Here is a 14601-nt window from a genome sequence, read left to right on the forward strand (position 1 = left end):
GACAAAACTCTTCTTCATGTTAGATAAGGTCTTTCCTTATAAAACGAAGTTTAACATGTTATTTCTTCTCATAAAACATGTTGCAGTAACACACGTAATCATAGAATTTGCGCCAAACAACAGAACATAAACGCGAACCTAGTGGTGGAAAAGAGAAAAACTATTACCCCGCTTTTAATGCAAGAAATTGGCTCTCTCTCCAGGCCTTCTAGTATCTAGTAGGCTTTGCCTTGAGACAAAACATTGTAAGTAAATTCCAATATTGTAAAATATTAGTGTACATATCACTAGTTTTAACATACAGTTGTCAGCAAGTATTCTTATCTTAGATTAATTACATGAAGGAAATTAAAACAAAATACAAAACAAAAAATATTATTTTTCTACCAATTTTCCCAGATCTGTGGGGTCATGGGTGTGAGCTGTGTCGCACATGTGGATTTGGCTCAATTTTACGGCTGGATGCCCTTCCTCACGCCAACCCTATATAGAGGTACATACTAGACCTCGAATTTTAGGGAAAAGCCTATTTTATTCTTGAAGACAGAACTGAAAAGGAAGTTGTATTTACTCGTTTCATGTATTTACAAGGTTAGAAACGGTGGTTCTATAGTGCCTAAAAATGCCTGAATTGACATTTAGAACCTATATTTGCCTCTATTTCTATAATTCCTATTTTTATCCCTAAATCGATATTCCGAGAAAATACAATATTTGCTGACTCGTTTTCAGTATCTTAAACAAAATCTTAAAATCGGAAAGCTGTAAACCACACCCCAGAAAGCCTCAAGAACTCCTGCAGCGAACACTTACGTAGTCTGTCACGAGGCTGGAGACAGTATCCATTGATCTGCTGGAATAAAAATTCCAATCTATAAGAACATTTCAATATTCCCGTATCTTCAGTGTGTGAATTATGCTGAAAGTGTCAGGTTGCAAGTCGCCTTTAATTAAAAATTTACATGAGTTTCCCCATTTCACATCGTGTGATAAAATTATATTCTGTGACATTTGCAGCAAAGAGGTGAATTAAATGTGTATTATATTTCCCCCTAACAAGTTATTAACAATTAAGTAAAATAAACAATGTATTTCAATAGATGCCTAGTAAAATATGTAAAATTGAAGCTGCCTAAAATATTTTTGAACCTATTTGAGAGCCTATTTGAGGCAGCTAAATAACATTTTACCACCTAAAAATCCGAGGGCTAGTAATAAGTATTGCGTGTTTCTGTGATGGTTGGAAGTGTAGTGTGTTGTCTGAATATGAAGAGAAAGTGTTGTTGCAAACACAAATACCCAGTCCCCGAACCAGAAGAATTAATTAGGCGCGATTAAAATCCACGATCCCGCTGGCAATCGAATCCGTGATCTTCTGACCGGAAGGCCTCAACGCTGGCCATTCAGCCAAGAATTCGGATAAAACGAAATCATTATTGAGTTTCATTATTTCTATCATTATTAGCATTCAACTTTCGTAGTAGAACAACTCAAAAATAATTATGTAGTTTCTTTATTTCTATCAGTTTTAACATACATCATTTTTAGTTTTAATCTTACCGCGTGATGTTTAAGGTCGGGCCGCCAGGTGTGCCACTGTCAACATGTTTCACAGTTTAGTTCAGGAGAAAGCGGAAGGGTCCAGTATATTCTATAGTGTATTTGGTAAGAATCCCACACACTTGTGGAGTGCAACTTTCACAAGTGTCTCATGCAAGATTTTCCACACTCCTTGTAAAAAAAAATATATAAAAATAAAATAAATTATTATTATTATTATTATTATTATTATTATTATTATTATTATTATTATTATTATTATTATTATTATTATTATTATTATTATTATTATTATTATTATTATTATTATTATTATTATTATTATTATTATTATTATTACCTGTCGCTAGTACCGGCTTGTGTACCGTAACCGAGTTAAGTACTGTAGGTACCTCTGCATTCACCAAAGGTAGAGAGAGGAGAAATCAAAATAATGAAATTATAAGGAAACAAAAATAATGCAAATCTTATTTGGAACTGTTCAAAATCTGAAAGGTTTTTTTCTCCTTTTTTTCCCCCCGGGAGTTATATAGAGGTTTTTAGAGCTTGATTGGAGAATTTTCAAGCCATGGTGTTGGCTACCTGTCAAAGTCTGACTCACTTGTTTTTCTTCCGGCTTATTTTGGTGATCCTTCTCTTTGCTCGTGGAAAAGTTTACTTTACCGTTTGACTGTTTCCGTTCTGTTTCCTGGTTTTGCATTGTTCTGCGAACAGCAGTTTGAAAGAATGGTACTCCGTCATACACCGTTTATAGCTCGTACAGTTTTAGTGAGAAATGGAAATGTGGACGAAGCTTGTAAACTTTTGAACAGGATATTAGGAAGAGAAGGTATTTTTGATCAGTATCGTCGTACTCGTTACTACGAAAAACCATTTCAGACTCGACGAAGAATTAACTATGAGAAGTGTAAAGCTATATACAATGAAGACATGGACCGAAAAATAAAGTTCGTATTAAGGAAAAATAGACTTGAACCATTTCCTGGCTGCTATTGAAGAATGCCGATTTACAGCGGATTGTTAATATACAGGTGGTTAGTTGGTAGTTGTACCGGACAAATGTCTATTATGTTACTGAAAACGGATTCTTGAATCATGCCTTGCTGCGGCATTTAAATTGGGTAACTTACATACTGCATCAGTTAGTTTGGTTTTGTATTAAAGCAGATTTTTATTATTTACTTGTTTTCATTGAAATGTTTATCATTCTGCCTTAGTATGCAATGTAACCGTAACGTTTGAATGAAGAATATATCACGATCGAGCAATCTCTGTTGTATTCAAGCCTGTGAGATTAAATCATAGCAGTGTCCATCGAGTGTGCTAGCTGTGTATCACTAAAGATTTAAAGGTTAGAATGACAACTGCAGACTAACGAAGAAATTATAGTTACACACGGAGTTTGCGTTTTCTAGCAATTGCGTCTCTGAAAATCATAAAAGCAGTTAATGAGGCATAAAACCGATAACATTATTAGTTAGTAAACTACAGTGCGGGTATTGTATATCCATTTTCTTTTATTTTCCTGTTAATTATAATGTACTGTAAATGCAGTAGCGACATGCACATTGAATATATCAAGGTTCAAACCCCTTGAAGTTTTAGCCCCGTTCTGGTTGGATGATACGCAAGTATGTAATGTGCCTATCCTTCAGCTTGGGAGTTAAGGGGTCCGGTACACAATCCAGCTATCTCCAATTCGGGTCTCATCACCCCTCCGTCACCAAGTAAACATGGTCGTCATGTGCTGTACCAGTCCTATATAGTGTCCTCTTCAGTGTTCTATATGGCAGGTAATAAACAAAAACCTAGTATTTTTGCACCTCTACTCCCTCCTTGTACCCTAATGAATATATTTAATAGCATATGACGACACCTACGAGTGAACTGGAGATAGCCGGCTTGTGTACCGTAACCGAGTTAAGTACTGTAGGTACCTTTGCATTCACCAAAGGTAGAGAGAGGAGAAATCAAAATAATGAAATTGTATTTGTAGTTTTATAGTGGAGAAGAGAAGAGAAGAGAACAAGGAATGATGTGTACTGTATGCGCAAGTTTTGTTGAGCGCTAGCTTTACAGGGAAGTAAGGATAGGGTTGGGAGAAGAGTGCTGTTTTGTTGATTTCAACAGTACTCCAACCAAAGAGAATGAAACAAACACTGAAAAGTGGTAAATCGAGCTCAACTTGAACAATATTTACTTCATACATGCATCTCTGCAGATATTTGTGCCTGTCTTGAATGCACTTTGGGGTCCTGAGGAACGTTCAAAGTAATGTGACAAAAATGTATGTAACGGATCATAGTTCTGCGCTATTGTGTTGTATTTCTCATGTTAAATATAAAGTGCTTAAAAATACTAACAGATCATATCAGCCATAATGCAAAGCAAATTAGGTGTAGGGAAACTGCTACATGATGCCTTAATTGGATGTTTTTTTCCAAATTGACTTTCTTTCACTTCACTTTACTATCCTAAACCTTTTTGAATTTACATCAAGTACTGTATGCTGGCTGTACCTCTTACTGAATACAACTTTTATTAGTCAGCATTGGAAATGGTATCATTTTACCTTCCGCAACCTAAAGTTTATAACTTTATAAGGAAGCAAAAATAATGCAAATCTTACTTGGAATTCCTTTTGGAGGAAAGATGTGTTCACTGCAATGTCTAGGAACTCACCATCCCACCCCCAGAAGTATATTTACTTTTATAACCTAATAAAGAGCAGCACCCGCCATCGGCCATGGGAAAAGTAGCTACTTGCATTCTCATTGGTCAACGTGAACAGAATGTGACGTCATTGCAATAAATGCTGATAAATACATTGCGTTACCAACTCCGGCTGAATAAAAGCACAATCATGTTCCACATGAAACTAGAGACGTAGGGCCGCTTCGCGGCTTCTAACCGTCTAGACCAAGGCCATCCAAACAGCGCTCCCCGAGCGCTAGAGCTCTGGCCGCGCTCCAAGCCAGTGCTCCGAGCGCTTTGGGGGAAGGTAGTTTCGGTAGTGGTGGAAGGAGCTTGGCTAGCTGAGTGAGCGGTCTACCCGCCGGGCCGGAGAGAGCAGCCGATTTTTTAGTGCCACTGAGGTTTTATGTGTTTTAAAAAATACACTTTGTTACAGCATTAGTGTCAACCACAGGGATGATTACGGTGATTTGACAGACGTCAGTCGCCAGTCGAATTTGGAAGAATTGAAAGAAAATTTCAAGCAGCACTGTTCTGTAGATATTATTGTTTTAATTTTTAAATGCTTGGTCACAAACGGGAATGAATAAATGATTGAATTATCTCAAGCACCGTCAGTTCAAAGAGTACCGGGCGAGTTGTGGCCGTGCAGTTAGGGGCATGCAGCTGTGAGCTCGCAATCGGGAGATAGTGGGGTCAAACCCCACTGTTAGCAGCCCTGAAGATGGTTTTCCGTGGTTTCCCATTTTCACACCAACCAAATGCTGGGGCTGTACCTTAATTAAGGCCACGGCCGTTTCTTTCACATTCCTAGCCTTTTCCTCTCCCATTGTCGCCAATAGCAAAAAAAACTTCGCTTCAGGATGAAAAGCACAATATCTGCGATTTGGTGGAAGAAATTCAAGCGTTCAAAAGAAAATTGATTTTGTGGGAAAACCAGTTGCGTGCAACATTTTCCATTGCTTGAAACAGTGAAATAAGGTGTCGACTTTGATGAGTACTTGCAGGTAATTTGCCAATTACAAGAAGAGTTTGAAAAGAGATTTTTCAGAATTATCAGAACCCCAAGCGGTGTTAGATGTAATTGTTCGAACATTTTTTCGTAGTGCAGACAGTGTTACACAGCTATTTCAATTACAGTTGGTTGAACTGCAGTCCAGTGTTCATCTTAAAGACCGCTTTGTAATGTCATGAAGTTAGGAAGAATTTTACAGTGGCTTTCCGCAATAAGAATACCTCCCTGCTATATATATATAATTTTTTTTGCTAGTTGCTTTACGTCGCACCGACACAGATAGGTCTTATGGCGACGATGGGACAGGGAACGGCTGGGGGTGGGAAGGAAGCGGCCGTGGCCTTAATTAAGGTACATTTGCCTGGTGTGAAAATAGGAAACCACGGAAAACCATCTTCAGGGCTGCCGATAGTGGGGTTTGAACCTACTATCTCCCGAATACAGGATACTGGCCGCACTTAAGCGACTGCAGCTATCGTCTTTTATATAAACATGCATGTAAAATTCTGTCAATGTTCAGCTCAACGTACATAAATTTGTGAGCGTTTCTTTTCGTTTTTTTTTTTTTTTTGCATCGCACTGACACAGATAGGTCTTATGGCGACGGTGGGATAGGATAGGCCTAGGAATTGGAAGGAAACGTCCGTGGCCTTAATTAAGGTACAGCCCCGGCATTTGCCTGGTGTGAAAATGGGAAACCACGGAAAACCATCTTCAGGGTTGCCGACAGTGGGGCTCGAACCCACTATCTCCCGATTACTGGATACTCTTTTTGGTTCTTAAGCTTACCAAAAGTAAATATTGGGTAACGATGAGCGACAGAAACTCACGTAATTGTTTAAGAATATTGGTAAAACATTGGTAAAATGTTGTTGAATTTTCCTCTCAGATATGTTCAAATTTCAGTTTTGAATAAATCGCATTACTGTATTCTTTACTTAACACTTGATTTCGTTTCCTGCATATTCCATACATCGGAATACTTATTGATTTGTATATGCTGTATGTTTGTTACAGCAAAACAGCCCTATCAGTATGATGTCAACAGACCCACAAAAGCCGTCGGACGCATACTGTACATACGTATCTAGTCAGCACGGTCCGAACATCGTCTGTCTCAGGTCTCCTCGCTGCCACAGTTTAGTGGTGATAGGGGAAGGAGCGCTAGTCTGACTGCCCAGTGCTCCCCGAGCGCGGGCGCGCTCTCGGAGTGCAATAGCTGGATGGCCCTGGTCTAGACCAAAGGTCTTGTCCAAATCCTATCCTAACCGTCCGCACGGCAATAACCAGTCTTGTCCAGGTTTTATCCTAACCATCCGGACGGCAAGAACCAGTCCAGACTAAACGTGTTTCCGCACAAAGTAGAGGCTTAGGGCCGCTTCGCGGCTTCTAACCATCCAGACCAATGGTCTTGTCCAAATCCTATCCTAACCGTCTGCACGGCAAGAACCAGTCCAGACCAGTGGTCTTGTCCAGGTCCTATCCTAGCTGTCCACACGGCCAGAACCAGTCTAGACCAATCGTGTTTCCACACGACGCTAGAGGCCTAGGGCCGCTTCGCGGCTTTTAACCGTCCAGACCAATGGTCTTGTCCAAATCCTATCCTAACTGTCCGCACAGAACCAGTCCAGACAACATCCTTCCCGAGTGTGTAAACAAACGACAGTTGTTCCGCGCGCAGCTGAATGTAACGAGCTAGCGAGTACTGGGCTGCGGAAGGTAAAATTATAATTTGGAAACTAATTAACACATGATAACATTGTTCTGCCTACACCAAAAATGAGTAGGCAAGGTTAAGGATGAATGTGTCCCTTTGTTTCATGCTTTTTTGTTTAGTTGTGCTTGTTGCAGTACAATACTAAGACTAGTACAGTTGCAGTATACAACACATCACATCTATGTAATAATAATAATAATAATAATAATAATAATAATTTTGACGTCCCTTTAAACCAATCTTAATAACAAACTGACCAGTAAATACAGGCTGACTCAAGTCAGTTGAAGATTGTGATGGCTAAAAGTATGTTGCATACAGCAGAGTATCAACATCCAATGAACCATCTCTTAATAATGGCGTAGATCTCAACTAACGAAAACACAATGGAAAAATACCGCAAGTTTAACCTTTTAACTTTTACTATTTTCGTATGAACATTACACTAACACTGTTTGGAAAAATCAAGAATCAAACAAAAATTAGCCAAATCTTCCAATTTAATTTGCATATTTACTATGACTTGGACATCAATATTATGTTATTAACGTCTAGTCCATTTGTGATACATTTTAATTGTCGAATTCTCTTGTTTACTTATTATTATTATTATTATTATTATTATTATTATCATCCTATGGTATTTACAAGCATAATGTGTAAAAATATACAAGGAACATATAAATTAAAACATAGAAGTAATTAAACTAGAATGTCCAGCTTCGACAACCAGTCCACTGCACTTGGTGTCAATTCATGCAGAGCCCGTAAACTGTCCTTAAATGCTGACAGTGGACAGCTCTCAACAACATGAAGCAATGTCTGCTTCTCAGCACCACACTCACACGCAGCACTTTCACAATATCCCCACTTTTTCATCATATATCGGCACCTTACGTGGCCTGTTCTGAAACGGTTGAGTTTTGACCACTCATGTCGAGGAAGATCGAAACCTGGCACTTTTTTTGTTGGGTCTTTAATCAGAAAGGCGTTGGTGGTTGGACATTGTTTCCATCGCTGTCTCCATTCTGCTGTTACACTGAATTTTTCATAGGAGTGTAGCTCAGTCCAGAGTGGATTCCGGAATTTTAACCTCGTCACAGGTGGATCTCGTAAGGCATTGAACGAGAGTAAGTTCCTGTGTGCAAAGGTCTTCTTGAGCAACTGTACTTTCGCTGCTTTTCTCCTCAGATCTGGAGGAGCAATGTTTGCTAAAACAGGCAGCCACTGAGTAGGAGTGGACCTCACTGTACCAGTAACAACTCTCATGGTTTCATTGAGCTGTACGTCAATCTTGCTCGAATGTACACTGTTTTCCCATACAGGAGCACAGTACTCAGCAGCCGAGTATGCTAGATAAAGTGAAGCAGTGCGAAGAGTGTTTGCATCTGCACCCCAGTTTATGCAGCAGATTTACTCTTGTACTCAGCTTCTTTGACAGATTCAAGCAATGCTGTTTGAATGGCAAGGATCGATCCAGTGTGACACCCAGATATTTTGGGAAGAAGTTGTGGAAGACTTCTGTTCCGTTAAAAATTACATGTAGCTTCCGATTAGCTTCCATGTTATGCAAGTGGAATGCTGTTACTTCCGTTTTACTAGGATTTGGCTGGAGTCTCCATTTGTGAACATAGTCACACATGGTAGCTAGGTCCTCTTTAAGTACATCCTCACAGTGTGTCCAATCCGTACTCTGAGTAATTAAAGCTAAATCGTCTGCAAACTGTATCTTCTTTGAAGTTGTTCTTGGCAGGTCATGGATGTAAAGATTGAATAGAAAGGGAGATAATACTGACCCTTGGGGTAAACCATTATTTAGAGATCTCCACCTGCTTCTTTCACCGTTCAGAAATACAGCAAGTCGACGGTTGGACAACATGTTGTTTAGTAAGCATGCTAGCTTCTGACAAGGGATGACTGAACAAACTCGAGCAACAGTCCTTCTCTCCAGACCGTGTCATAGGCTGATGTAAGGTCAACAAAAGCTGCAGCAGTCTTCAGTCTTTTCTGGAATTCTGCTTTAATCTGTGTTGTCAGTGTTAACACCTGATAACAACTACGATTCTTTCTGAAACCCCCTTGTTCAACTGAGATGACACTTTCTATTTCTTCCTCGATACGGTTAAGTATCATTCTTTCGAGCATCTTGTAGATTATGCTAAGGAGTGAAATTGATCGATAATGTGAAGCATCAGTTCCTTCCTTTACTGGTTTCAAGACTGCAATTACTTTGGCTTGTTTAGGTAATTTACCAGTTCGTAGAATTTCATTGAAGAAGTTGACTAGCCAATGTTTTGTACCAGGGCCTATGGCCTTCAGAAACTTAGGATAGATTTCATCCAGACCAGCAGCTTTATTTATATTTATCTTGGATAGAGCCTTGTCCAGTTCTTCAGTACTGAAATCACAGGAATACACCGGATGGGATGCCAACTGTGATCTTCTCGTTCTTAATTGCTTCTTAATACTCCTTGCATATACCTTATTCATCTTCGTTCTAGAGATTTGTGTCAGTCTGGAGGCAATGGTGTTTGGGTTAATTGGCCACCTTCTGCGTTTCATGGTAGGGTCACTGCCAAGTTTTCTTATGAGGTTCCAGGCTTTACGACTAGAGTGTGTGAAGTCCATCTCTGCTGTAGTTCTGTGCCACTTTTCTCTCCTAGATTTATTTAGAGCCCTTAGCAACACATCAGCTGTCGTTTCATTAGGAGAGTTCTGAAATTCGGTGTAGAGCTAATTACGTTCTTCTGACCATCGTGGTATATACGTCTTACGATATCCCCGGGGAATGAACTTCCTAGCATTAGCTTTTATGGCGTTGATAAATCTACTGTAATTTTCAGGAACTGGTGGTATCCACTGTACAGTGTTATCAAGCCCTTTTGCAAATTTATGCCACTTTGCTAGTTGAAAATTCCAACGAGGTTGTGGTACTGAAGACACAAGAGGGATCTCAGTGCCATAGTGAATAATAACTGGTCCATGTTGACTGTGAGGAAAGGAACTGATGACATTTTGTTGTACCATGTGTTGATTCTCAGGAGATGACTGTGACACTATGTACAGGTCAGGAGAATAATCCTTTTGCCATGTGCCAGGATGTTTAGCATTGTGGACAAGTTGCAGGGAGTTTGCTTCATTCCAGTTATTTAGGTTGGACCCATTGTCATCTTCGAATTCATATCCCCAAGCTGGGCTGTGTCTATTGAAATCTCCGAAGTACAAAACAGGGTGATCAAAAACTTTTAATGAACGGCTGGACCAACTGACTTTTGGTGGTTTATAGACGTTCACAACAGTAATGCCAGAGATTTCCACTGCCAGGACAAAGATATCTGTTGCGCTGTCTTCATAAACAACTTTAAAATCGGTTAACTGGAATCTGATGTAAGTTGCATTCCCATAACGTTCATCATTGATTGCCCCAGCAAGATTGTAACCACCTATTTTTCCTCTTCTGAAGAGATCTGCACTGTCACTGGTGTGTGTTTCCTGCAGTGCTATCAAATCCACGTTGTTCTCCAGCATAAGACGAGACAGATACTGACTCTTTGGCGGTGATATTGATTCGATTTTTAAGTGACAAATGCGGAGATTGTTGCCAAGTCTGATCGACATGTGTTCTGGTTGGCCTTGTAAAGGACTGTTAGCGGACATAGTACTTGCTATCATCTGCTTGTTGCTGTGTAGCAGCGTCTTCGTGGAGGAATCAGCCGGTGTACCACCGTTGCCCAGGGAACGCCCAAATGCCTTATCTAGCACTCTTCGCGGAGGCTCCTTCCGTGTTCCCCTTTTAAGTAGCGACGACATTTTATTAGTATTATGTAATTAACATCTAGTCCATTAATGAGACATTTTAATTGTCAATTTTCCTTGTTTACTCTTTAAGTGTGATGACATTTTATTGTGTGAAACATTTTTAATGTGCAAATTTATTATAAATAGGACTTAATGAATGACTTAACCTTGAGACAATCAAATAAAAGATTGCTGAAGATGTTCAATACAGCGAACGAAACATACCAATTAACGTTTGTATTGTAATGTCCCTTTGGACAATAACCATTTTTATGTATTGAATTGATGTGCATAATAAATACAAGAATTGTAAATACTAATAGTAAGTTCAATACAGGTAAAAGCATGAAATTGGTCTTATGCAATTGTCAAGGGTTCCAAGTGACTTCGATAGCAGCAAAGCTCTCAATGGAATGAAGTGGTGTTGTAATTCCACCTCGTTATATAGTGCAGGCTACGGTACGCTGCTCGCCTATTGGTCTGCCATGCTGGGGGGGCATTCGCTGATTGGCTGTTTTTTGGCCAGTGGTTGAAGCATTAAGGAGCCCATGTGCATCGACCTGCCTTGGTGGAGACAGGCAACTGATCACCCATTGCTTTTTCTGGTCTGCCGCGGCTATTGTGTCCTCCAGGATTTAAAGCTTTCAGGACTTGAAACCAGGCTTTGTTTACCCGTTCAGATTCCTCCTTACGATTGAAGCTGTTGGTGTGCTTCAGAATTTCAATGGCTTCCCTCTGTAGCCAGGCATGATAAGACACAGTAGTTGACAGTACTTCGGTTTCACTGTACTGTATGTCGTGGCTTGCTAGCAGCGAGTGTTCAGCGATTGATGATTTATCTGCTTGTCTCAGCCGGCTATGTCTGTTATGCTCCTTCAATCGTGTGGCGATGTTGCATTTGGTAGTGCCATGTATACCTGGTCGCAGCTGCACAGGATCTTGTAGACACCTTCTGTGGAGAGAGGATGGTGCTTGTCTTCGGCAGACCTTAGTAGTTCCTGGATTTTCTTTGTCGGCCTGTATATGGTTTTAACCCCATGGAACTCCAGTAGCCTTCCTATTCTGTCTGTTATTTTCCAATATACGGCAGAAAGGCTTTAGCTGCCAACTGCTCCTCTTCTTTCTCCTTGGACGTCTGGGATGGAGTGCTCACTGGATATCTTTATGGCTGTACCTGTTAGCGAGTAGAGCCATATTGAGTTGGCCGAGCTCCTCATTTAAGTGCTGAGGTCGGCTAGCATCTTAATCACTCTGTATTCTTGTTGTGGGTGGTGGTTGGACGTCTTCTGAAGATAGCGGTCTGTGTGGGTCGGCTTGCGGTATACTGTGTGTCCCAAGTTTAAATCGGCAGTCTTCATTACTACAACATCGAGCAAAGGAAGCTTTCCCTCGTTTTCTGTCTCCATAGTGAACTGAATATTGGTGTTAATACTATTCAGATGCTGTAGAAACACCTGTAATTGTTCTTTTCATGGCAAAGTGGTGCAGTTTCGAGTGCTGTTTCTTCAAACTTTTTCATAAAGAAATTTGCTATCACCAGACTCAGAGGACTGCCCCCTACAGGCAGTCGAATGCCCTCTAACATTTCGTTTCTTTTCTCTGTTGATGTTTATTCTCTTCTTGAATATCTGTACAAATTTTGGAAAAGGATTGAACACTACCCCTGGTAAACTGTTGAACTCCTTTACACCCTTCCTAATGAATGAAAATTTACCCCAATCACTTCTGCTAAAATCCCTTCTAATTTTATACTTGTGGTCAGCTCTGCCGATATAATTATTTTACAACTGAAGCCTCTCACGGATTTCTCCCCATGCTTCCTCTCCTGTATAGTCTCTATATAATCATATAAGTCTCGTTTTCTCCCTTCTTAAAGTTTCCCACCAAAGTTTCTCTAACATTTCTGATAGGCCTACACTACTTTTTCTCTTGAAATTCCCTGTTAAAATCTTGCTGCTTTCCTCTGCACGTCATCTGTTTGTTTTATTAGGTATTCCTGGTGAGGATCCCAAACACTGTTTGCATATTCCAATAATGGACGAACCATGCTTAAGTAACTTTTCTCTTTTAATTCTTTGTTGCATTCTTAAGTAGCCTCATTATGACATGTAACGATCTGTATGCTTTCCCAACAATGTCATCAACATGACCCTTCCAGTGCACAAATCTCACACCTAAGTATTTGCACTTGCCATCTTTTGGGATAATTACCTCATGCAAAGTATATTTAAATTCAGTTTTAAAGCTCATCTTTGTAAATGTTGTAACAGTTGATTTGCCTCCATTAACCTTCATATTATTCTCTTCAACCCATTGTTGGATACTGTCAAAGTCCCTTTGTAATTCTGAACAGTCCTCAGTGTTATTTATTTCCCTATAATCAGTTATGTCATCTGCATACAATCTTACTTTTTATGTTATATATTGTTCCCTAAATCATTTGCATATATTAAGAAAAGTAATGGACCGATTATACTACTCTGTGCCGTTCCCTTCCAAACTTTCTCTTCCTGTAATACATTATTTTCTACTTTGACTTTCTGAACCCTTGAATTTAGAAATGCTTTTATCCAATGTATAACCCTTATGTCCAATCCTATTCCCTCCAATTTCTTTAATAATATTTCATGTTCCACTCAGTCAAAGGCTTTGGAAAGGTCTATGGCTATGCAATCTAACTGGCCTCCTGAATCCAACTGATCTGATATGTCCTGCTGAAATCTCACGAGTTGTGCCTCACAAGAAAATTTCTTTCTAAATCCATACTGGCTCCTCATGAACAAATTTTTATCATCACATACTCCTCTGATGTACTTTGCTATTAAACTCTGCAGTATTTTACAAACTACACTGGTCAGGCTGATTGGTCTGTAATTCTCAGGTTTCCTTTTATCACCCATTCCTTTATAAATTGGTGTTATAGATGCCTTCCATTCCTAAGTTATTACACAATGATTTACGACATAGTCAAAGAGAAATTTTAAATAAGGCACTATGTACCACCCCATTGTCTTTAATACCTCTGCAGTAATTTAATCCCTCCCTGCTGCTCTTCCTTGCTGAAGCAGTTGGATTTCTCTGAAAATATCCTCATTTGTAAATGAGAAGCTTCTTGTTTCCTTATGTGTCTCTCCCTCTCTATCTTCTGTTTCAGTTTCCAACTCCTGATGATCTTCTACTGAATCTCTGAATTCCCTACTAAATAGATTTGCTTTCTCTATCTGTTAAAACGTGTTCACCCCCTTCTCCCACCATTGTGGTAATTTGGATTCCTAATCCTTTTTTATTCCTGATATATGAATACAGCTTTTTCCATTTCCCTTTGTGCTCATTTCATCCCTTTCATCAGTAAACCATTCATGTGAGCAATAAGTTTCTTTCACCAAAATAAACACTCCCCTCCCATTTTATTTTTTCGGTCTCTACGATAGACTGTATACCCTTCTGGAAATATTTCTATATTACCCACCCCTCATTGTTCATTATTGAATTTCCACCATAAAAGTATTCTTCACATGCATATAACATGGAGATGTTTACATACACATTTCTGGAAGTGTAGGCCTATGGTTGAAATATTGACCTCACCGTGATACAATGTTAAGTGTCCTTGAAGAGTCCACTTTCTTGTGTGTACCAACTTGTTAAGTTCTCTGCAGTCTATTGATAACTGTTTCCCACAACACCCACTGGTGCAGCAGATGCATGACCTTCTAGCCTGGTTGTCTGATACTGGCACCAGAATCACTTTTGTGTGGCTTCCAAGCCACGTTGGGATTTCGGAAAATGAACTTGCAGATCAAACTACAAAAAAAGT

General features: G+C 39.6%; 1 protein-coding gene across 1 annotated transcript; it reads left to right on the forward strand.

The window, feature by feature from the left end:
- Positions 1-2219: 2219 nt before the first annotated feature.
- Positions 2220-2830, forward strand: mRpS21 (mitochondrial ribosomal protein S21). The gene has a single exon (XM_067135122.2). The coding sequence runs from the start codon at positions 2287-2289 to the stop codon at positions 2554-2556; it is 270 nt and encodes an 89-aa protein (XP_066991223.1). The 5' UTR covers positions 2220-2286; the 3' UTR covers positions 2557-2830.
- The last annotated feature ends 11771 nt before the right edge of the window (positions 2831-14601 follow it).

This window comes from Anabrus simplex, chromosome 1 (assembly GCF_040414725.1).
Source record: "Anabrus simplex isolate iqAnaSimp1 chromosome 1, ASM4041472v1, whole genome shotgun sequence".
Taxonomy (NCBI): Eukaryota; Metazoa; Arthropoda; class Insecta; order Orthoptera; family Tettigoniidae; genus Anabrus; species Anabrus simplex.

Coding starts and splice junctions, on each gene's coding strand:
- mRpS21 (XM_067135122.2), top strand. CDS start 2,287: ATGGTACTCCGTCATACACCGTTTATAGCTCGTACAGTTTTAGTGAGA.